The sequence below is a fragment of the Globicephala melas genome, chromosome 17 (genome assembly GCF_963455315.2).
Source record: "Globicephala melas chromosome 17, mGloMel1.2, whole genome shotgun sequence".
NCBI classification, from domain to species: Eukaryota; Metazoa; Chordata; class Mammalia; order Artiodactyla; family Delphinidae; genus Globicephala; species Globicephala melas.
Window position 1 is genome coordinate 61,320,919 of NC_083330.1, and position 23,382 is coordinate 61,344,300.

At 40.2% G+C, this 23,382-nt stretch overlaps 1 protein-coding gene across 4 annotated transcripts in view; it reads left to right on the top strand.

Annotated features, from left to right (window-relative positions):
- DEPTOR (DEP domain containing MTOR interacting protein) overlaps window positions 1-23,382 on the top strand; it is a 172,353-nt gene that overhangs the window by 133,003 nt on the left and 15,968 nt on the right. For 2 of the 4 annotated variants that reach the window (XM_030875685.2, XM_060287058.1), the window contains one exon: window positions 8,645-11,264. The exons of 1 other annotated variant lie outside the window; for it this stretch is intronic. In XM_030875685.2, the coding sequence (XP_030731545.1) occupies window positions 8,645-8,773 (129 nt within the window). In that variant the 3' untranslated portion in view covers window positions 8,774-11,264. Of the gene's footprint in view, window positions 1-8,644; window positions 11,265-14,539; window positions 15,098-23,382 lie in introns of those variants that run through there. One more of the 4 variants, XM_070043966.1, reaches the window with a different exon arrangement.

Genomic DNA, 23,382 nt, shown 5'->3' on the forward strand with positions numbered 1-23,382 from the left:
TTATTTCTCTGTACCCTCGATTGTGAGATGTAAATAATAATAACAATAATCATCATACCTGCCTCATAGGGTATGTTGGGAATTTTAAATGAGATTACACATGTAAAGAACTTCGGAAAAATATTAAGTGGTCCCGTTAGCAATTAGAGCACTGCCCATGCTGACTGGCAAGTTGTAACCTGAGAAGTGGTCCAGGTATATGGATCAAATGGCTAGGATTTCCCAGGGTGGATAACAAAGAAAAGAAATTAAAAATCATCCATAAAAAGATAGTTCTCTATTTAAATATTTATGCTATTGCTTTCACAGCCTCTTATGTCAGATTATGAAAGCCATGGTGTATGATTTGGAGCAAGGTTTAAAGAAATAGGAACAATCAAAATATACCTTTTTTCTTTCTAAACTTCAGCAGCTTTCAAATGTTTCTTAATCTACTTATGACTTTTGTTAATCTGGTTCACCCACCTTTACTTTGGATACTTTGGCTGTCAAAAAGCCTCAAGCTTCATTCTCACCAGGTCTGGTTGTGGGCTGTGTTTGCCACATTAACAGTTGACATTGGTGGCTCACACATGGCTTTAAAAACATGTGTGGTAACATGGCAGCAGGTTTGGTTATTTGGGGTATTGCATTTTGAGCAATTTGGATATTATCTCTGATAATAGTTCTAAACGTAAGCATTTTATACATTGTTATTATTAATTTTAAAGTCTAGAAGATAGCAAAATTTGTCTGTAAAAATGAAATAGACTTCAGGCAAGTAATAATTATAATAAAATCTGAAATGTCAGCCCCCTTCTTGTATTTGAGGTGGTTAATTCTCAAACCATAGAATGTATTATCACAATACTAACAGGAATGGGATGAGCACATAAACTAACTTTTGGTACAAAAAATTCTGGTGGATACTTTATAGCATTGGTTTTTCAACATTGTGCTGTAGCAGAATCGCCTGATATGCTTAATGAAAGTGCAGATTCTTGGGACCCACCCCCTGAAAAGTCATATTTGGTAGGTCTTGGGTAAGATCTGAGAATTCACATTTTCAACAAGCCCTCAAAGGTGACTTATATTTGCACTACAGTTTGAGAGCCACTGTTTTATATTTGGATACGCTTTTCACTTAGGCACTGAACAATGAAAATGGTTTAAATAATGTTGACTGAATGTGTAGCTGAAACTTCGAACATGTAACTGGCTCAAAATAAGCTTCCTCATTAATTAGTGCATTTCCTGTCATATGTAGCATTCAAGTAAGATAGGTTGGTTGCCCGGCAGGGATTTGTAGAGGAGAGTTCTACTTTTAGTGGGAGCTCGATTAGGGTGATCTCTAGAATACATCTGAGGGTTCTACTTGATTAAGAATTGATTAAGTATTAACTTGCCCTTAATATCTTGGTTCTGCTTTCTGTATCATTTGATTGGACAAGCTTCTGTCTCCTACTCACCAGGACTCAGACCTTCCTGATTATTTTCTGTATCTGTCTGGGTCTATCTTTTTTCTCCTTATGACTCTTTCTGTCTCTGAAATTTTATCTGCCTCGGTCTCTGTCTTGCTAAATGTTTTATTGTTTTCAGGGAAAGCCTGAAGCAGCCTTACCTTCCAATCCTTCTTTCTCCTTCAAGATCAGAAAGAAAAAAAAAAAAAATAGAGAAAAGCTAGAGTAGCTTTCACATGAATGCAGCCATTTCAGGGATGCAAGTGACTTAGTGAATACAGATCTCCATGGCAGTGAGAAGACACTTAGGTAATCATAGGTGTAGTGTTTCTCCTCAATCTCACTCCCACTTTGTTTGAAATAATCAAATGGTTGTGATGGAACTCCAGCCATACAAGAACTCATGTGCAATTGCATCATCCCACAGGCACTCAATCTGTTCAGAGGGTTAGTGTACATCTGCCAGCACTGGCTCAGGGAGAGGAATTAGAGGCAAGATTATTTAGTCGCTCTGGCTCCTTATCAGGAAGAAGCCTGGAGTTCAGCCTAGGTGTTTATCCCAACGTGATCACACCCTGAAACGTATGAGTCCTGACTCCCTCTTCTTGTTAACTCTTATTGGACCTACTTTTAGGCCTTTTCTTCACTGCCCGGATGCTCAGAGACATCACTTACCCATGACTTATGAAGGCTTGGTTCTTCCCTTTCATTAAGGATAATGTCCTCTACATCTCTTCTTTCTAAAGTGAAGGTACCCTCCTTTTTGTAGGAGATGAGTTCAGAGCAGCTATAGGAGCTCATGACAGCTCTTTTCAATGAACTGGGGACATGAGGGAATTGCATTCAAATCTTTGAAAACAAATCTGAGAAAGATAATTATAAGCAGAAGAAAAGCATCACAGCCTCACTCGAATTCTCATTACCCCCTCTGGGTGGCACCTAAGTCCCCCACCCCAGGTAGGAGGTAATAGGTATCTAAAGTAGGTCTATTCAGAGGTCATCACATGTTCTGTGTGTTTGTGCTTTTTAATATAGTAGAGAAATAATTTTCCCCCAGGCCGTGTGCTTCCTGTTGTTGCTTGTGTGTTGACTTTCAGAACATAGTGTACCATAGATGCTAATCCAAAGTCCATTAAAACTGAATACATTACATAGTAATACCTGCATTTCTAGATCATTTTGCACATTTTTAGTAACAGGATATTGGAACTGCTGGAACCACAGCAGTTGTTGGGACCACTTAGGGAGAGATGACGTCTTTCCAACAGCCTGACTCTAAAATTACTACCTTGAATATAAGCATGATAAGTGTTTGAAAGACCTTTTTTTTTTCTTGCCTCATTCAAGGAAAAAAATTTGAAATAAATGTCCAAATTTACATATTGTTGAGGATTTTAAGTGACACAAAAAGCAGCCCAACCTTAAATGAGTAAAATCCTTCTTCATGAAGTTGGAAGAGCCTTAACATCAACATCACAAGGTATTTGAGCAAACCCAGACTGTTTAATTAACAGTTAAGGCCAAGAGAGAAAACACTTGTTTTCCACTGTTCTCTGCATTCGTCAGAACTTGCATGTTGTACTTTATAAATTTGTATTTATGTCAGGCTGTAGAGTCATGGAGTTCAAATTCCAGATGAGGCACTTAGTTGTGTGCCCTTGAGCAAATAACTTAACCTCTCTGATATTCAGTTTGTTCTTAAGGATTTTATTGATGAGCATGGGTTGCCAATGACAGAAACCAGCTATCATTAAAAAAGAAAAAGAAAGAAAGAAAAAGAAATTGATTAGAAGGATATCAAGAATGTAAGAGACTCAATGGCAGGTCTAGAGAACTAGATGACCTATGATGGGGTTCCATCCTGATAAACCCATTGTAAATTGAAAATATCTGTAAGTCAAAAATGCATTTAATACACTTAACCTAGGGAACATCATAGCTTAGTCTATCTTATTTTAAACATGCTCAGAACACTTATATTAGCCTACAGCTGGGCAAAATCATCTAACACAAATCCTGTTTTGTACTAGAGTGTTGACTGTCTCTTATAATTTATGGAATACTGTATTGAAAGTGAAAAACAGAACGGTTGTATCTGTTGTTTACCTTGTGATCGCCTGGCTGAGTCAGAGCTGGGACTGGCTTCTTTCGCTTAGCAGAATGTTTTCCAGGTTCAGCCATGTCGTAACATGTAGTTGGTTCCATTTTATTGCTGAATAATATTCCATTGTATGGATATACCACATTTTATTTCCCCTTTCATCAGCTGTTAAACATTTGGGGCCCATCAGTTTTGAAGCACCAAGCCTTCCTCTCTTAAGCTCTCTCTCTGGTGGCCCCAGATCAGGGATCACAGACTCAAATGTCTCTCAGCTAGGTGTGAGAAAAACAGGAAGTGAGGACCACAGCAAACGAGAGAACGTGTGCCCATCTAGAAGGGGCAGCCCCTATGGAGTCACTGCCAAGTGGCCATCCAGGCCTGGTATTGTTAGCTCTTCAGATTGTTCCAGAGAAGCCAGAATCTAGATTTTTATGTGAAAATTGTCTAATTTTTAAATGTTGGTCAATTGAAACCAACACTATGGGGGAGAGAGAGAATACAATTCTGGTCGAGACTAAATGCTGCAGGTGATCCCTGAGTGATGCAGAGACATGTCTCATCTTTGGGAGCCTATGAAGGGTTAGCTAGAGTGTAACTTCTGCACTCGCCTTGGGCAACACAGAAAGGCTGTTCATCACTTTGGAGAAAAGAAGGACCCGGGTCTAAAGTCAACATGCTGGGTTAGGTGGGGGTGGAATTCCTCTCATTCTTTGGCTCAAGAGCATGCTGGAGTAGAAAACACAAAACTCCAGCAAATGTCTACATTGAATTCGTGCGGAATTGTCCTGCAAATTATACTTGTAGCCTGTTTCAGGATGTGTGACCTTGATTCTTACTACGACTTCAACCATGGTTGAGAACTGCTGATTCTGTACAAGATGTGCTCTGACGAAAAAAAAAAAAGTGCCCTCAATTCATGGTGACAGATTTGTGGAAACGAAAAGAAAAACAGAGGTCGGTCTGCTTATGTAGAACGACACCATAGTATTTTATAAGTTGGGGAGTGGAAAATACTGAGGCTTATGACAACAGCGAGTGTTTATTGAGTAAATAACCACTGTGCTTGCCACTGTGCACTTTCCATTTTGTTTTGCGTGTGACCTTGAAAAAAGTGGGTATTTTTAAAGGGAAAGAAGTTCATTGAAGCTAGTGTTGGTGTAGGGCTTGGTATCTGCACAAAGGTTTTCAATTCATTAATTTGAACCTGTGAGGCTAAGCATTTTTACCTAACTCTCTTTTGTAGATGATGTCATTGAGGCATAGAGGCAAATGACTTTATTAAGATCATTCAGGGAATTCCCTGGCAGTCCAGTGATTAGGACTCCTCGCTGTCACTGCCGAGGGCCTGGGTTCCATTCCTAGTCGGGGAACTAAGATGCCCACAAGCTATGCGGCCAAAAAAAAGATCATCCAGCCAAGGAGCCTAGGACTTAAATACATATCATTTGATTCCAAATCCTTCGTCTTTTCCACAGATACACAGCTGCCCTTTTAATACGTTCCACTTTTGGTTTATCTAAGTAATAGGTATAGATATCTTTAAACTTAATACAGTATTTTATGTATTTTATTTCATACTTACATTTTAAATATAACATGTAATTTCTGTTTCATATTTGTTATATTTCTTAATACCGTGTCTGAGTTTCTGTGGATATTACCCACTCAGAAAACAATAAAAGGAAACAGTGATTTTCAAGTGTTTTAGTATTTTCACATTCTTTGTGTTGTCAACACTAAATTTATTAATAAATAATTGGGAGCAGGTGTGCACCTTAATTCTTAAGACATTACACTTAAAGAAGTATGATAATGAGAACAACAGATATGGGACACATTGTTACCGAATTGGTTGGACGGACCCCCACTTGGGCCCTGGCCCTGGCCAGAACCCCCTGTCTCTGTGGGGAAGGTTCTTTGTCCGTTTGGATTCCACAGCCAATAACAAAACCGACGCTGAGACAGAAACAGCACAAGCTTTATTCGGAGGCCAGAGAATGGAGAATCGGGAACTTAGTTTGCAAATCACCTTCTCACCAGACTTGGGCTGGGATACCTCTGATATAGAGGGGAGGGGTTAGGGGGAGGGAATTCATTACTTCTCCGAGAACAGGCGTGTAGTTTGCTCAGAACTGGGGCAACATCCCTTTTCAGTCCTAATATGGATTCCTCTGGTTGTTATCATGGCAATTGTCAACTGTCATGGTATTGGTGGGTGTGTCATTTAGCATGCTAACATATTACAATGAGCGTATAATGAGGTTCAGGGTCTCCTGAAGGTCAGGTCTTCTGCCATCTTGGATTTGGCTGGTTCTAACCAGTTCTGGTGGGTTCTTGTTTTTCTTTTCTGGTGGTTTCCTATAAGATAACGATAACACTTCTTCACAGCTGCAGCTTATGTTCCCTCAAGGAAGGGGGTGGGTTAGAGCTGGAAGCTAACAGCCATGAAAACAACTTCATTAACTTAATCAACCTCAGCCATCTCCTTTCCTCCCCCTCTCTCCAACTTCTGTCCCTTCCCTTTTGTCTTCTTTTCCTTTTTTTCTTTAATTAATTAATTAATTAAATTTTTGGCTGTGTTGGGTCTTCGTTGCTGCCCATGGGCTTTCTCTAGCTGTGGCGAGTGGGGGCTACTCTTCGTTGCGGTGCGCAGGCTTCTCATTGTGGTGGCTTCTCTTGTTGTGGAGCACGGGCTCTAGGTGCATGGGCTTCAGTAGTTGCAGCACGTGGGCTCAGTAGTTGTGGCTTACAGGCTCTCGAGCACAGGCTCAGTAGTTGTGGCACATGGGCTCAGTTGCTCTGCAGCATGTGGGATCTTCCCGGGCCAGGGATCATGTCTCCTGCATTGGCAGGTGGATTCTTAACCACTGTGCCATCAGAGAAGTCCCTCTTTTTATTTTCTTACTTTCCCAATCAATGAAGAAATAATTTATAAGGAGCCAGAAATCCTTCAGGCTCAATCCTAATTGTGCTTTTTTGCTTAATACATTATTCATTCAGTTCATTCAACAATGAATATGTATTGATTATTTTATTCATCTCCTATTGCTGCTGTAACAAATTAACAAACTTGGTAACTTAAAACAATGTAAATTTATTATCTTATAGTTCTGGAGTAAAAGGTCTAAAATAAAGGTATCAGTAGGTCTTCATTCCTTCTGTAGGTTCTGAGGGGAGAATCCCTTTCCTTACCTTTTTCAACTTCTAGAGGCCACCTGCATCCCTCAGCTCCTAGCCCCTTCCTCATATCAGTCTTGCTTCTCTGGTCACATCTCCTAATTCTGCCTTTGACTTTTTTTTTTTTTTTTTTTTGCGGTACGCGGGCCTCTCACTGTTGTGGCCTCTCCCGTTGCGGAGCACAGGCTCCGGACGTGCAGGCTCAGCGGCCATGGCTCACGGGCCCAGCCGCTCCGCGGCATGTGGGATCCTCCCGGACTGGGGCAGGAACCTGTGTCCCCTGCATCGGCAGGCAGACTCTCAACCACTGTGCCACCAGGGAAGCCCCTCTGCCTTTGACTTTTTGTCTCCTTCTTATAAGTACCCTTGTGATTACATTGGGCCCACCTGGATAATCCCTATGTTAAAATCAGCTGATTAGCAGTCCAGTTCCATTTGCAACTTTAATTCCTTGTCGCCATGTCAACTAATATATTCACAGGTTCTGGGGATTAGGACATGGAACTCTTTGGGGGTTGGGGGTATCATTCAGCTCACCACCAGTGCCTACTATATGCCAAGCACCTTATAGATTTATATTCTGTTTGATTCTGTTTTGCTGATTAGAAGTACTTATCACCGACAGCTGGAGATCTGTCCATTTTTCTATTTGAGAGATATAAACAAATCATTCCTGTCCAGTGTGCACTGTTCAGACACACAACAGATATACCATCTGTTAATCTGTGTCAGCTAAATGGAAAGTACCCAGCATCTGATGCCACCACCAACCTCAAGAGAAGCCCCTCCGTTTGAGGCAGTAGCTGTGATCAGTATTATGTTCAGTATGACACATCCAAAGTGGCCGCTCATTACTGAATAGTGCTTTTAAAATTTTTTTATTGTAATTATCTGTCCTATCATAGGTAAACTAATACTTAGTTTAAAAGCTGACCTTTGTTGGCCTCATCCATTTTCGTAAGGATGGGAAATAGGGAAATGGGTGAAATTTATCATCTCAACTGGGACACCATGGCAGGTGAAAGGAGAAACTATTAATAATCATGCAGGAATAATAGGTATAAAAGAAGACTGTTTGGGGAACACGAGGACATAGAATCTCGCTGTAAACTGAGTCCAAATGAATAGTAACAGCCACAAACACTGTGATTATGAAAAAGTATTGAGTACCCCATAGGTTCAGAGCACTGGAGTAGAAGCTTTACGTCCTTGACCTCATTTAATTCTTACAACAATCTTAGAAGGTAGATATTATGATTATTAATCACCCCTATTTTAGAGCTGAGGGAACTGAAGCTCAGGAATTTAAATACCTAGCTTAAGCTAGTAAGTTGCTGAGTTAGGATTTAAACCCAAGTTGGTAAAACGCTAAACCAAATGCTTTTTCTATTATACCGCCTTCCAGGAAAAGTATAGTTTCTTGGAAATTGTTAAATTGCAGTTGCTGGCTGGGTACAGTTGGGTACCAATGTAGGAAGTTACCTGTTAAAGATACACAATGTCTTTATTCTAGGTCTGTGAAAAACCGGGAGCTCTAAGATGCTTTTTTTTTCTTTCAATGTGCATAGTTTTTTTTTTTTTATTTTTATTGGAGTCTAGTTGATTTAGAATGTTGTGTTAGTTTCTGCTGTACAGCAAAGTGAATCAGTTATACATATCCATATATCAACTCTTTTTTTAGATTCTTTCCCCCGTATAGGTCATTACAGAGTACTGAGTAGAGTTCTCTGTGCCATACAGTAGGCCCTTTTCCTTAGATTCCACATGTAAGCGATATCTCATGATACTTGTCTTCCTCTGTCTGACTTACTTCACTCAGTAGGAGAATCTCTAGGTCCTTCCATGTTGCTGCTGATGGAAGCGGGGAGTCCTAACCACTGGACCGCTAGGGAATTCAAGAGATGCTTTTTCTTTGTCCTTCCTTTAGGTCTGTCAGTTCGTCGTCTCTGTAAATGGGCTTAACGTACTGCACGTTGACTACCGGACGGTGAGCAACCTGATTCTGACGGGCCCACGGACGATTGTGATGGAGGTCATGGAGGAGTTAGAGTGCTGAGAGGGTAGCCCTCCCAGCCCATCCCGTGGCCTGCGGAGGATCAAAGGCAGAACAACACAAAGCTCTGCAATGACAAGACTTCTGTATACCTGGATGGTTTTGGACATACAGATCTTTTCTCCGTACATACACATCTTAATTTGAGTTTCACACACTGTTTCCCTGTTGAATGTGGAAGAACCGGGTAATACATCTTTTTTAAAAAAAACAACAAAAAAAGACTTACGTCAGTGTAGAAAAAGTTTGAGAAACAGAATTTTTTTTTACATAGTAGCATTGCCTTACTCAATTTCCATTTGCAGTTCTCATCCATTGCTTTATATCTTAGTTTGCAGAAAGTTGTTGAAATGCTTCTCTTGCCAAAACAGCGATGTGCTAAAATCCCCTTCACAGGAGTCAATAAAGTAGTTTTTACAGACTTTAAGTTGTACCGTCAACAAATGAGCATGGAACTGTTTATTAGAGGATCTAGATTTCACCAAATTTCAAATTAAAACAACATCCAAAGGAATAGTACTTGTTAATTAGCATTTTGAAGGTTCTAAATCATTCAGTGCTTAAAAGCCATCAAATTTTTGACTTAATTCCTGCCTTTAGTGTCAACTTTTCACTTAACATGTGTTTTCAGTTATGGCGTTGGTCAAAAACCAAAAACCTTATAATGGTATGGTTGGGGTAGATAGGGAGATAACTACTTAAAACTATGTGCTCTGTTTTCTCTTTCTGAGCCTACATCATTTTGTTCTATCAGTCAGCAACAGCAGCTTTCTAGAAATAATCCTGAATATGTTGAATGTCGAAACAGACAAGTTTGTATATACACACATAATTCAAAATCACGCCTCTGGCAAGATTTCACTTTGAAGTTGTCCCTTTTTAAGTGAAATATTCTAGAACTTGGCCCATATATGATAAAACTTGAAACTAAATTGCCTTATTGGCCTGAATTTTCACTAGCTTTCTAGTGTGACATATTCTAAGGGCATGACATGTTGCTTATTTGGCAAGGTTATTTTTCACCAAAAGCAACTTCTTGTGTTGTAACTCTTCAGCTCACTTGTATATATGCGTGTTTCTTTTTTTGGTCTCAAAGAGAATGCATTTTGGGGCTTGGTGTATAGAGGAAGCTCCTCAACGTGCCAAATTAGGGAATCAGGGAATGCTCAATTCCTCTTATTTTCATATAATACATTCTGAACGACAAGGTTACTTTCTTATCATGTAGTAACAAAATATGAATGTTGTACCTTGGCCATTTTTGGGTGATAGGTTATCATAATGTAATGGTACTGGTGGAATGGACATACCGTGTTAAAGATACCACATATATATGTTTCTGGTAGTCCAACTTTTCTGGTCTGGAGCTTTAGTCAGAGAATAGGACTTTGAAGTAATATAGGATGGCTAACATTAATACTGTCGATCTACATTTGAGAAATATTATCGTCTCCGTGTGTATGTGCGTTTAAACTATGTGCCGGGCTGTGTGCTCTGGCACTTTACATACGTGCTCTCTTTTAATACTCATCACAACCCAGCAGGGTTGGTATTATGCCCCCCATTTTTCAGACTTGAAAACTAAGCCTGAGCAAGTTTTAAAATGGTCTCAAGTTCACACAGTTGCAAGAACTACTAAGTGATAGAGCCTGGATTCAAACACGAGTTTATCTAATGCTAAAGCCCATGTTACTCCCTCTCCTACATTCCCCAGCCTTTCCGCATTTAGGGACCTTCCGTTGAGGGCTTATCCTGTACCCAGTGCTGTGCTAAAACTATACATTGCCTATCCTTACTGACCTGTGAGGTCAGTGTTGTCGTCATCTCCATTTTACAACTTAGGAAATGGACTCATAAAAAGGTTAGTCATATACCCAAGGCCACACAGCTAGTAAGTGGGAAGCCTTACCATTAGGCTTTAAAAAAATGTATAACATCTTTAAAAGATAAGTCCTAGGGCGGCTTCCCTGGTGGCGCAGTGGTTGAGAGTCCGCCTGCCGATGCAGGGGACACGGGTTCGTGCCCTGGTCCGGGAAGGTCCCACATGCCGTGGAGCGGCTGGGCCCATGAGCCATGGCCGCTCTGGAGCCTGTGCTCTGCAGCGGGAGAGGCCACAACAGTGAGAGGTCCGTGTACCGCAAAAAAAAAAAAAAAAAAAAAAAAGTCCTAAATGCCTCCTGTCTGCATGTATTCATTAACTGCTAAAAGAAGGAGGAATGCCTTTTGGGTGTGGCATCTTCTTGCTGCTACCCGTCCTTTTTATGCATGTCCCAATGCCCGTTGTCTTGGACCTTGGCATAATACCACTTCCCTTCAGCCAGTCTAAGCACCAGAGAGGCATCTGCCTTTATTGACTTCACACAGCCTCCTGCCTGTGAAATTTCTTTGATTCAGAGAGTGGCATTGATATCTTGCTCAAATGAACACTAAGGTGAAGGAAGGAGGGAAGGAGGGAGAGAGGGAAGGAAGGAAGAAGGAAGAAGGAAGGATGGATGAAGGGATGGAGGGAGGGAAAGAGGGAGGGAAGGAGGGAGGGAGGGAGGGAAGGAAGAAGGAAGGAAGAAGGAAGGAAGGGAGGATGGAAGAGAGGGAGCGAAGGAGGGAGGGAGGGAGGGAAAGAGGGAGGGAGGGAAGGAGGGAGGGAGGAAGAAGGAAGGAAGGAAGGGAGGGAGGGAAGGAGGGAGGGAGGGAGGGAGGAAGGGAATAAAAGCAGGAAGGGAGGATGGAACTGATTCCTCCTTTGACTCCCATCACCCTTAAAGTGCAAATGCCAGAGAGTTCTATTTAAGGCCAAGAGAGCTTCACCTTAGCTATAGTCCCAGCCCACCCCTGGCATCCTCACCCTGTAGTTAAAGTGAAAGCTCCAGTCCCAAAAGGGCCCCGGTCTAGCTCCCTGCAGCCTTTGCCCGTGCAGTTTCTCCTCCCTAGAATATTATTCTTTCTCCTTCTTTGCCTGGAAAAATCTGTCTTATTAATTCCGCTTAGATATTCTTAGCTAGTACCTCTGAGAAATCTTTGCCAGCAATCTAGTTCTGGGATTGATGCCCTTCTCTAAATTCCCATGGACCCCTATACACCACCCTCTTGTGATGAGAGCACTGATGACATTTCCTTTGAAATTGTCCCATTACACGTCTGTCTCCCTGACTACACTCTAAGCATCTGCAGAACAGGAACTGTGTCTTGCTGCCCAGGTAGTCCCTTCACAGTTCCTAACACAGAGCAGTATGTCCGCTATCCATTGCTATCTAGCGAATCAACCCAAAGCACACCTTATAACCCTACTTATTTGCTCGTGATCCTGTGGGTTGGCCTTTTGGGCAAAGCTCACCTAGGATGACCAGCCCTAGCTTGATGTGGTACGCGTTGGGTTCAAACAAACGTCTGTGGTCAGGGAGCGTGTCGATTGCGGGGCTGGCTGATTGTGGATGGCTTTGTGCATATATCTCGCTGTTGGCTGGGGTGCCTCAGTTCACTTCACGTGGCCTTTCCCCATAGCTAGCCCAGGCTTTCTCATTAGGCCTCATGAGATCAAAGGGGGAGCATGGAAACTGCAAGACCTTTTGTGGACTTGCTTGGAAGTCACACAGTGTCACCTCCACAGCATTTTGTTGGCCAAAGCAAGTCACAAAGCTAGCCCAGAATCAAGAGGCTGGGAAACAGACTTCCTTTTGATGGGAGGAGCTGCAAAGAATCTGGCCCTTTTTTAAACCCACTAAGACTAGGTACTCACTATTTTTTTGAATAAAGGACCAAAAACTTACCTAGTTACTGAAAGGCTTCAGCTATCCAGATGTAAATTACTGACCAACCACTGCGTAGAAGTACAACAGTTGTGAGTAAAGCCCCACGCCTAATGAAAACTAGAGTCAGAAAAATCCTGAAATAATAGTGCTGCATGGAGCCACAGAGAGCATGGTTTCTATTCTTTGCATTTTGCTGAGGTGTGGAGTGGTCAGGTGGCGTGCCCATACTCATGAGGCTTGTTGGGGCCAGAGCCTGGGCCAAACACCAGCCTCCCGCCCTCCAATCCTATGTCCTTATATAGCCTCCTGCAGGGGAGGGTGATGCCGTGAAGACAGGCCTTTGGCTTTGGGTTATTCATAAAATGCAGCTGTGCCATGTACCTGTGCAGGTGAAGGATACATACTTTAATTAACTCAGGCCTTGAGTTGTTAAATCCTATCATGAAAAAATAAATATTTTATGTGATATTTTGACAGTTGAACGGCTTTAAAATTTAGAAACTCCATTCCTACTTGTAACACCAAGAATGATTCTAAATTAACAGTAAGCAGTATTTCTAAGAGCTTTTATTTCCTATGTATGTGTGTGTCTGTGTGTATTGGTGTACTGTGTGTGAGAGTTCACTCATGGAGAATCCCTGAAATGGCTTACTTTGTTCCTAGAGAAAACACTTTTGGGTTTTCAGGTGTTTGTGTAATGTGTCTGTGTTTTTGTGATAGAGACAGAAATCATTTTTCGTTAATTCTTTAGCATAGGATTTGAAAGCCATGTTGGTTAATTCTGCTGTAGAGAGAAAAATGCAGCTGCCTTTTGGGTTGGTTCTGTTATCTGATGTGTTCTTATTAATATCTGATAAATAATTGTATAAATTGATACATTTCTAGTTGAGAAATGGTGGGTAACATGAAGAAGATATCCATGTTTGAGTAGATTAGATACTGTCAGCTTCACACTACCTTATAAAAGGTGAATGCATTGGAGTGGTAGCAATTAATAATTTAAAAATCATTGCTTTCGGGCCAGAATTGAGTCTCACGTTTCCAAATACTCATTACTTTCAAATATGTTGTGAAAATAATCTGCTTTTAAGATCTACTTGAATGATGTTGACTATTCTCTCCCATTGAATATTAATCCTGTTTCATTTTGGTTATACATGATCAGAATAACTCTAGAACATTTCAGTTTTGCAAATTGGTTGGAGTCTATTGGTGTCATTAACCATGGTTTTACTCATTTAAGGCAGAATTTCAGGTGTAATATGTTTGTCCTCAGTTCAATACCAAAAGGACAAATCTGCAGTGTACCAAAAGGAAGTTCATCATCAAAGTTAGCATATGGTATTGTCAAATGCATTAATATATGTACTTAATATATATGTTTATTTTTAAATTAGGTTGAAATTTATTTTCTCCATTTCTTAAAAATTATAGCAAAATACTTAAAATTATAATATGAAAATAGACAGTATAGCATGAAATAAATGTTAAATTTTTAAAACAATGACTTTAGGGTTCTAGCTTTTTCTGTCTTTTAGAACAAATTAGCCATTTTTTTTATCCTAAGAAAGGGTTGCATTGTAAAGCTGATCTACTACTAACCCATCAGAGAAAACACATGGGACTCATATCTAATTCTCTAATGTAGCCAAAAGTGCCATTTGTAAAACTACTTAATGATGGATGTTTTCTGAAGCTCTTTTGCCTGGAAAAAAAAAAGTGCATTAAAAAGCTTTTTCTGTAGTGTATTTGATTTGGAATCATTTCCTCACTACATAGTTACTGATGTGTGTTATGGAATAGTCTATATGGAAATATGCTATGTCGTTGTTTACTATTTTGAGAGAATGCTATTTTTTTGCTTTTTGTTTTTTTTTCAACTAATTAGGAAATCAGTTACACAATTCAGTATGTGTAGGGTAGAAGTATGGAGATGAGTGGTTATTCAGACTACGTGCAATATTAACCAAAAGGACTTTACATTTTTCTCTCATTTATTCACTTGCTCTTTCATTCATTCAAGAAACCTCACTGAGGACCTGTGTTTTGCTGGACAGTATATATAGGCCCTGGAAGTATAAAACTGAGTAGACTGGACCCTGGATTCAGCTCATCCTTCAAGATTCACCTCTAGGCCTGTCTCCTAGAAGACTTCTCTCCATGGAGAGGTGGGAATATGAAATCCTGGGTTGATACGGGTGTTTTAATACCACAAACCACCATCCAACCCCAGGACCAGAACACTGACAACAACTTATATTTAAACTGTTGTCTCCTTCCCAATCCTGTCCCCCACTTTCCCTTACCCAAGGAAAGCACAATGGCAAATGTTGAGTTTACCATTCATTCTCTTGTTCTTTTTTTTTTTCTTTCTTCGGCTGTGCAGCAGTGAAAGCGCTGAGTCTTAACCACTGGACTGCCAGGGAGTTCCCCACTGTTCTTTTTGTTCTTAATCATTGTTTAGGTTTTTTAAAAAACGAACTTTATTAAAAGAACATCAAGTTTTATATAAACTTCTGGGACTTGCTTGTTTTCATTCAAGATTATATTACTAAGATTCTTCTAGATTTTTATATGTAGTTATAATTAATTCATTTTTTACAGCTTCATAAATTTCCAGAGCACAAATTTTGTCTGTTTTCTTGACAATGGGCATTTGGGTTGTTTCCATTGTTGTTGTTGTCATAAGTAGGATTACTATGAACATTCTGATATCATCTCCTGGGTACAAGTGTAGGAGTTTCTCTTCGGTATCCACAAGAATTTCTGAGTCATAGGAAATGTGAATACTGACTCTACAAGATCACATGTAACTAGTTTGCAAAGTGGTTGAACCAATGTAGTTGCCCATCTGAAATATAAAAGCGATATATGTTGATCAGTATCTTATCCAACACCTATATTCTGAAACTTCTTAATTTTTGTCAAATGTTTATTAGGTCAATGATATTGAGAATTCTCATTTGCTGCAAAGTTCATAAAGTTTAAAGCACAAAAAATGTAAGAAGTCGTTTGTGATCCTAACTTAGTATATCAGTGTCTTCTTTACGCACAGGATGTCTTTGAAACTTTTTACCCTACAACAACTCTATGATTTTGATGAAACAAGGATTACTGGAAGCCATGTAACATCTTCAAAAACACCCAACAAAGAATTTATTAAGCACCTACTATGGGCCTGTAACTAAATCTTTCCCAAACAGCAGTAAATAAGAAAGGTCCCAGTCCTTACGAAGTTTATATATTCTTGGGGGACTAAAAGAAGTTCTGCACCCAGTTCCATTGTGGGGGGTTCCTCCAGCACCATCAAGCGATGCTCCAACACCAACAAGGTGTCCTATAATTCAACCTAATTCTGACACTATCTACCTGGATACAGCATTAGATTCAACAGTTTAAGGGTTCAGACCTACAAGACTGCCCCTCCCCTTCACTTCAGCTGCCAATTGCAAGCCCAGGTTATCACCTGTGCTTCTGATTGAATGGATCAGAGGTTCTCATGACCCTTTCCTTGTGTTTGATTAATTTGCTAGAGCGGCACACAGAAAGCAGAGAAATGTTTTACTTATTAGATTACTGCTTTATTGTAAAAGGATATAACTCAGGAATGGACAGATGGAAGAGATGCACAGGGAATGGTAAGGGGAAAGGGCATGAAGCTTCCATGTCCTCTCAGAACATGCCACTCTCCCTAAATCTCCATGTGTTCAACAACCCCAAAGCTTTCCCAACCCCAATCTTTTTATTTTATTTCATTTATTATTTTAATTTTTGAATTTTATTTTTTAACACAACAGGTTCTTATTAGTTATCTATTTTATACATATTAGTATATATATGTCAATCCCAATCTTCCAATTCATCCCCCCACGACCACCAAACCCGCCGCTTTCCCCCCTTGGTGTCCATACGTTTGTTCTCTACATCTGTGTCTCTATTTCTGCCCTGCGAACAGGTTCATCTGTACCATTTTTCTAGGTTCCACATATATGTGTTAATATATGATATTTGTTTTTCTCTTTCTGACTTACTTCACTCTGTATGACAGTCTCTAGATCCATCCACGTCTCTACAAATGACCCAATTTCGTTCCTTTTTATGACTGAGTAATATTCCATTGTATGTGTGTACCACAACTTCTTTATCCATTCATCTGTCGATGGACACTTAGGTTGCTTCCATGTTCTAGCTATTGTAAATACTGCTGCAATGAACACTGGGGTGCATGTATCTTTTTGAATTATGGTTTTCTCTGGGTATATGCCCAGTAGTGGGATTGCTGGGTTATATGGTAATTCAATTTTTACTTTTTTAAGGAAACTCCATACTGTTCTCCATAGTGGCTGTATCAATTTACATTCCCACCAACGGTGCAAGAGGGTTCCTTTTTCTCCACACCCTCTTCAACATTTGTTGTTTGTACATTTTCTGATGATGCCCATTCTAACTGGTGTGAGGTGATACCTCATTGTAGTTTTGATTTGCCATTCTCTAATAATTAGTGATGTTGAGCAGCTGTTCATGTGCTTCTTGGCCATCTGTATATCTTCTTTGGAGAAATGTCTATTTAGGTCTTCTGCCCATTTTTGGATAGGGTTGTTTTTTTTTTTTAATAGTGAGTGGCATGAGCTCTTTATATATTTTGGAGATTAATCCTTTGTCGGTAGATTCATTTGCAAATATTTTCTCCCATTCTGAGGGTTGTCTTTTCGTCTTGTTTGTAGTTTCCTTTGCTGTGCAAAAGCTCTTAAGTTTCATTAGGTCCCATTTGTTTATTTTTGTTTTTATTTCCATTTCTGTAGGAGGTGGGTCAAAAAGGATCTTGCTGTGATTTATGTCATAGAGTGTTCTGCCTATGTTTTCCTCTAAGAGTTTTATAGTGTCCGGTCTTACATTTAGGTATCTAATCCATTTTGAGTTTATTTTTGTGTATGGCGTTAGGGAGTGTTCTAATTTCATTCTTTTACATGTAGCTGTCCAGTTTTCCCAGCACCACTTATTGAAGAGACTATCTTTTCTTCACTGTGTATCCTTGCCTCCTTTGTCATAGATTAGTTCACTGTAGGTGTGTGGGTTTATCTCTGGGCTTTCTATCCTGTTCCATTGATCTATGATCTGTTTTCTGTGGCAGTACCATATTGTCTTGATTACTGTAGCTTTGTAGTATAGTCTGAAGTCAGGGAGCCTGATTCCTCCAGCTCCATTTCTTTCTCAAGATTGCTTTGGCTATTTGGGGTCTTTTGTGTTTCCATACAAATTGTGAAATTTTTTGTTCTAGTTCTGTGAAATATGCCATTGGTAGTTTGATAGCGATTGCATTGAATCTGTAGATTGCTTTGGGTAGTATAGTCATTTTTACAATGTTGATTCTTCCAATCCAAGAGCATGGTATATCTCTCCCTCTGTTTGTATCATCTTTAATTTATTTCATCACTGTCTTATAGTTTTCTGCATACAGGTCTTTTGTCTCCTTAGGTAGGTTTATTCCCAGGTATTTTATTATTTTTGTTGTAGTGGTAAATGGGAGTGTTTCCTTAATTTCTCTTTCAGATTTTTCATCATTAGTGTATAGGAATGCAAGAGATCTCTGTGCATTAATTTTGTATCCTGCAACTTTACCAAATTCATTGATTAGCTCTGGTAGTTTTCTGGTAGCATCTTTAGCATTCTCTATGTATAGTATAATGTCATCTGCAGTGACAGTTTTACTTCTTTACCAATTTGGATTCCTTTTATTTCTTTTTCTTCTCTGATTGCCATGGCTAGGACTTGTAAAATTATGTTGAATAATAGTGGTGTGAGTGGACATCCTTGTCTTGCTCCTGATCTTAGAGGAAATACTTTCAGTTTTTCACCATTGAGAATGACGTTTGCTGTGGGTTTGTTGTATATGGACTTTATTATGTTGAGGTAGGTTCCCTCTATGCCCACTTTCTGAAGAGTTTTTTTATCATAAATCGGTGTTGAATTTTGTCAAAAGCTTTCTCTGCATCTATTGAGATGATCATATGGTTTTTCTCCTTCAACTTGTTAATATGGTGTATCACACTGATTGATTTGCGTACATTGAAGAATCCTTGCATCCCTGGGATAAATCCCACTTGATCATGGTGTATGATCCTTTTAATGTGCTGTAGGATTCTCTTTGCTAGTATTTTGTGGAAGATTTTTGCATCTGTATTCATCAGTGACATTGGTCTGTAATTTTCTTTTTTTGTAGTATCTTTGTCTAGTTTTGGTATCAGTGTGATGGTGGCCTCGTAGGATGAGTTTGGGAGTGTTCATTCCTCTGCCGTTTTTTGGAAGAGTTTGAGAAGGATGGGTGTTAGCTCTTCTCTAAATGTTTGATAGAATTCACCTGTGAAGCCATCTGGTCCTGGACTTTTGTTTGTAGAACATTTTTAATCACAGTTTCAATTTCATTACTTGTGATTTATCTGTTCACATTTTCTATTTCTTCCTGTTTCAGTCTTGGAAGTTTATACCTTTCTAAGAATTTGTCCATTTCTTCCAGGTTGTCCATTTTATTGGCATAGAGTTGCTTGTAGTAGTCTCTTAGGATGCTTTGTATTTCTGTGGTCCATTGTAACTTCTCCTTTTTCATTTCTAATTTTATTGATTTGAGTCCTCCCCCTCTTTTTTTGGATGAGTCTGGCTAAAGGTTTATCAATTTTGTTTATCTTCTCAAAGAACCAGCTTTTAGTTTTATTAATGTTTGCTATTGTTTTCTTTGTTTCTATCTCATTTATTTCTGCTCTGCTCTTTATGATTTCTTTCCTTCTACTAACTTTGGGTTTTGTTTGTTCTTCTTTCTCTAATTCCTTTAGGTGTAAGGTTAGAGGGTTTATTTGAGATTTTTCTTGTTTCTTAAGGTAGGCTTGTATTGCTATAAAACCTGTAACTGATTTCTAATCTCATAGCATTGTGGTCAGAAAAGATGCTTGATATGATTTCAACTTTCTTAAATTTACCAAGGCTTGATTTGTGACCCAAGATGTGATCTATCCTGGAGAATGTTCCGTGTGCACTTGAAAAGAAGTGTAATCTGCTGTTTTTGGATGGAATGTCCTATAAATATCAATTAAATATATCTGGTCTATTTTGTCATTTAAAGCTTGTGTTTCCTTATTGATTTTCTGTCTGGATGATCTGTCCATTGGTGTTAGTGAGGTGTTAAAGTCCCCCACTATTACTGTGTTACTGTTGATTTCCTCTTTTATAGCTGTTAGCAGTTGCCTTATGTATTGAGGTGCTCATATGTTGGGTGCATATATATTTAAAATTGTTATATCTTTTTCTTGGGTTGATCCCTTGATCATTATGTAGTGTCCTTGCTTGTCTCTTGCAACATTCTTTATTTTAAAGTCTATTTTGTCTGATATGAGTATAGCTACTCCAGCTTTCTTTTGATTTCCATTTGCATGGAATATCTTTTTCCATCCCCTCACTTTCAGTCTGTATGTGTCCCTCACTTTCAGTCTGTATGTGTCCCTAGGTCTGAAGTGGGTCTCTTGTAGACAGCATATATATGGGTCTTCTTTTTGTATCCATTCAGCAAGCCTATGTATTTTGGTTGGAGCATTTAATCTATTCACGTTTAAGGTAATTATCAATATGTATGTTCCTATTACCATTTTCTTAATTATTATGGGTTTGTTTTTGTAGGTCCTTTTCTTCTCTTGTGTTTCCCACTTAGAGAAGTTCCTTTAGTGTTTGTTGTAGAGCTGGTTTTGTGGTGCTGAATTCTCTTAGCTTTTGCTAGTCTGTAAAGCTTTTGATTTTTCTGTCGAATCTGAATGAGATCCTTGCCGGGTAGAGTAATCTTGGCTGTATGTTTTTCCCTTTCATCACTTTAAATATATCGTGCCACTCCCTTCTGGCTTGTAGAGTTTGTGCTGAGAAATCAGCTGTTAACCTTCTGGGAGTTCCCTTGTATGTTATTTGTCGTTTTTCCCTTGTTGCTTTCAATAAATTTTCTTTTCCTTTAATTTTTGTCAATTTGATTACTATGTGTCTCAGAGTGTTTTTCCTTGGGTTTATCCTGCCTGGGACTCTCTGCACTTCCTGGACTTGGGTGGCTATTTCCTTTCCCATGGTAGGGAAGTTTTCAACTCTAATCTCTTCAAATATTTTCTCGGGTCTTTTCTCTCTCTCTTCTCCTTCTGGGACCCCTATAATGTGAATGTTGGTGCCTTTAATGTTGTCCCAGAGGTCTCTTGGGCTGTCTTCATTTCTTTTCATTCTTTTTTCTTTATTCTGTTCGACAGCAGTAAATTCCACCATTCTGTCTCCCAGGTCACTTATCCGTTCTTCTGCTTCAGTTACTCTGCTATTGATTCCTTCTAGTGTATTTTTCATTTCAGTTATTGTATTGTTCATCTCTGTTTGTTCTTTAATTCTTCTAGGTCTTTGTTAAACATTTCTTGCACCTTCTTGATCTTTGCTTCCATTCTTTTTCTGAAGTTCTGGATCATCTTCACTATCATTATTCTGAATTCTTTTTCTGGAAGGTTGCCTGTCTCCACTTCATTTAGGTGTTTTTCTGGGGTTTTATCTTGTTCCTTCATCTGGTACAAAGTCCTCTGCCTTTTCATTTTGTCTATCTTTCTTTGAATGTGGTTTTCCTTCCACATGTTCCAGAGTTGTAGTTCTTACTTCTGCTGTCTGCCCTCTGGTGGATGAGGCTATCTAAGTGGCATGTTCAAGCTTTCTGATGAGAGGAACTGGTGGTGTGTAGAGCTGGGTGTTGCTCTGGTGGGCAGAGCTCAGTAAAACTTTTATCCACTTGTCTGCTGATGGGTGGGGTTGGGTTCCCTCCCTGGTGGTTGTTTGGCTTGAGGCAACCTAGCACTGGAGCCTACCTGGCTCTTTGGTGGGACTAATGGCGGACTCTGGGAGGGCTCACGCCAAGGAGTACTTCCCAGAACATCTACTGCCAGTGTCCTTGTCCACACGGGGAGCCACAGCCATCCCCCCACCTCTGCAGGAGACCCTCCAACACTAGCAGGTAGGTCTGGTTCAGTCTCCTGTGGGGTCACTGCGCATTCCCCTGGGTCCCGATGCACACACTACTTTGTGTGTGCCCTCCAAGAGTGGAGTCTCTGTTTCCCCTAGTCCTGTCAAAGTCCTACAATCAAATCCCGCTAGCCTTCAAAGTCTGATTCTCTGAGAATTCCTCCTCCCATTGCCGGACCCCCAGTTGGGAAGCCTGACGTGGGGCTCAGAACCTTCAATCCAGTAGATGGACTTCTGTGGTATACGTGTTCTCCAGTTTGTGAGTCACCCACCCTGCAGTCATGGGATTTGATTTTATTGTGATTGCGCTCCTCCTACCATCTCATTGTGGCTTCTCCTTTGTCTTTGGATGTGGGGTATCTTTTCTGGTGAGTTCCAGTGTCTTCCTGTTGATGATTGTTCAGCAGTTAGTTGTGATTCTGGTCCTCTCGACAGAGGGAGTGAGTGCATGTCCTTCTAGTCCGCCATCTTCAAGAGCCAACCTTTTGATTTTTTAAATGGAGGTTTCGTTACACTGGCATGATTAATTAAATCTTTGGCCGTTGGCAGTCAATTCAACCTCCAGTCCCTTTCCCCTCCCCAGAAGTCAGGGAGGTGGGATTCAAAGTTCCAACCCTGTAATCACATGGTTGGTTCTTCTGGCAACCACCTTTAGGGGTGTGTGGAAAGTCACCTCATTAACATAACACAAGACACCTTTATTGCTCTCATCACTTAGGAAATTCCAAAGGTTTTAGGAGTTCTGTGCCAGAAATGTGACAAAGACCAAATATGTGTTACTATGAATCACAGCATCACAGAGACATAGAAAATAATTATATAAATAAAATAATTCATTTTAGATGGGGGTAAGTCATAAGAGGTAAATGAAACCAGATGGGGTGATAGAGAATGACCAGGATTTCATGCGGTGGTTAGTGAAAACAGCTGCCACATTACTCATTTCCAGTGGGGCACCTCTCACGTGATGGTCCATGTGGACAGCGCCCCCTGGAGTTATGCAGTGCAACAGCCTTGAGGAAAAGCTTCTACAAACTTGAAGTTTTGAGTTAATGCCTAAAGGATGGGATTGAACCAGCCTTAAAGAAGGACTGCAGGTAAAGGAAGCAAGTCTAAAGGTACTGAAGCTGGAAAGGTTGTGAGGGTTAAGGGCTCTGGATACATACAGGCCTGGATTCAGATTCCAGCTGTAGCACTTAGGAGCACATCCAGTTACTCACCTCTGAGGCATCAATTTCCTTGTCTGTAAAATGAGGATACCAGTACCCACCCCATTTGACTATGAAAATTAAATGAGATAGTGCGTGTAAAATGCTCACTCTTGTGTCTGATCCATACTAAATAACCAGTAATTGGATGTGTCTCTTGTTTTGTTTGTGTACTAAATGGAAAAGAAAATGCTCTCTGGGCTTCCCTGGTGGCGCGGTGGTTGCGAGTCTGCCTGCCGATGCAGGGGACACGGGTTTGTGCCCTGGTCCGGGAAGATCCCACGTGCCGCGGAGCGGCTGGGCCCGTGAGCTGTGGCCGCTGAGCCTGCGCGTCCGGAGCCTGTGCTCCACAACGGGAGAGGCCACAGCAGTGAGAGGCCCGCGTACCGCAAAATAAAATAAAAAAAAAAGAAAATGCTCTCTGGAGAAGCTAGAGTTTTCCCTAAACTCATGTCAACTTACTTGTACCTGGGACTGGACTTCAGGCCCCCAAAATGCTCGGTCAGTGCTCTTTTCAGTACATCTCTCTGTGCCTTGGGTTTCTCATTTTTGAGAAATAACAATCTCATAAGGCTCTTATGGAGATTAATGAGTTAATACATTTAAAGGTCTTGGCATAGTGCCTGGCAAGTAGTTAAGTACT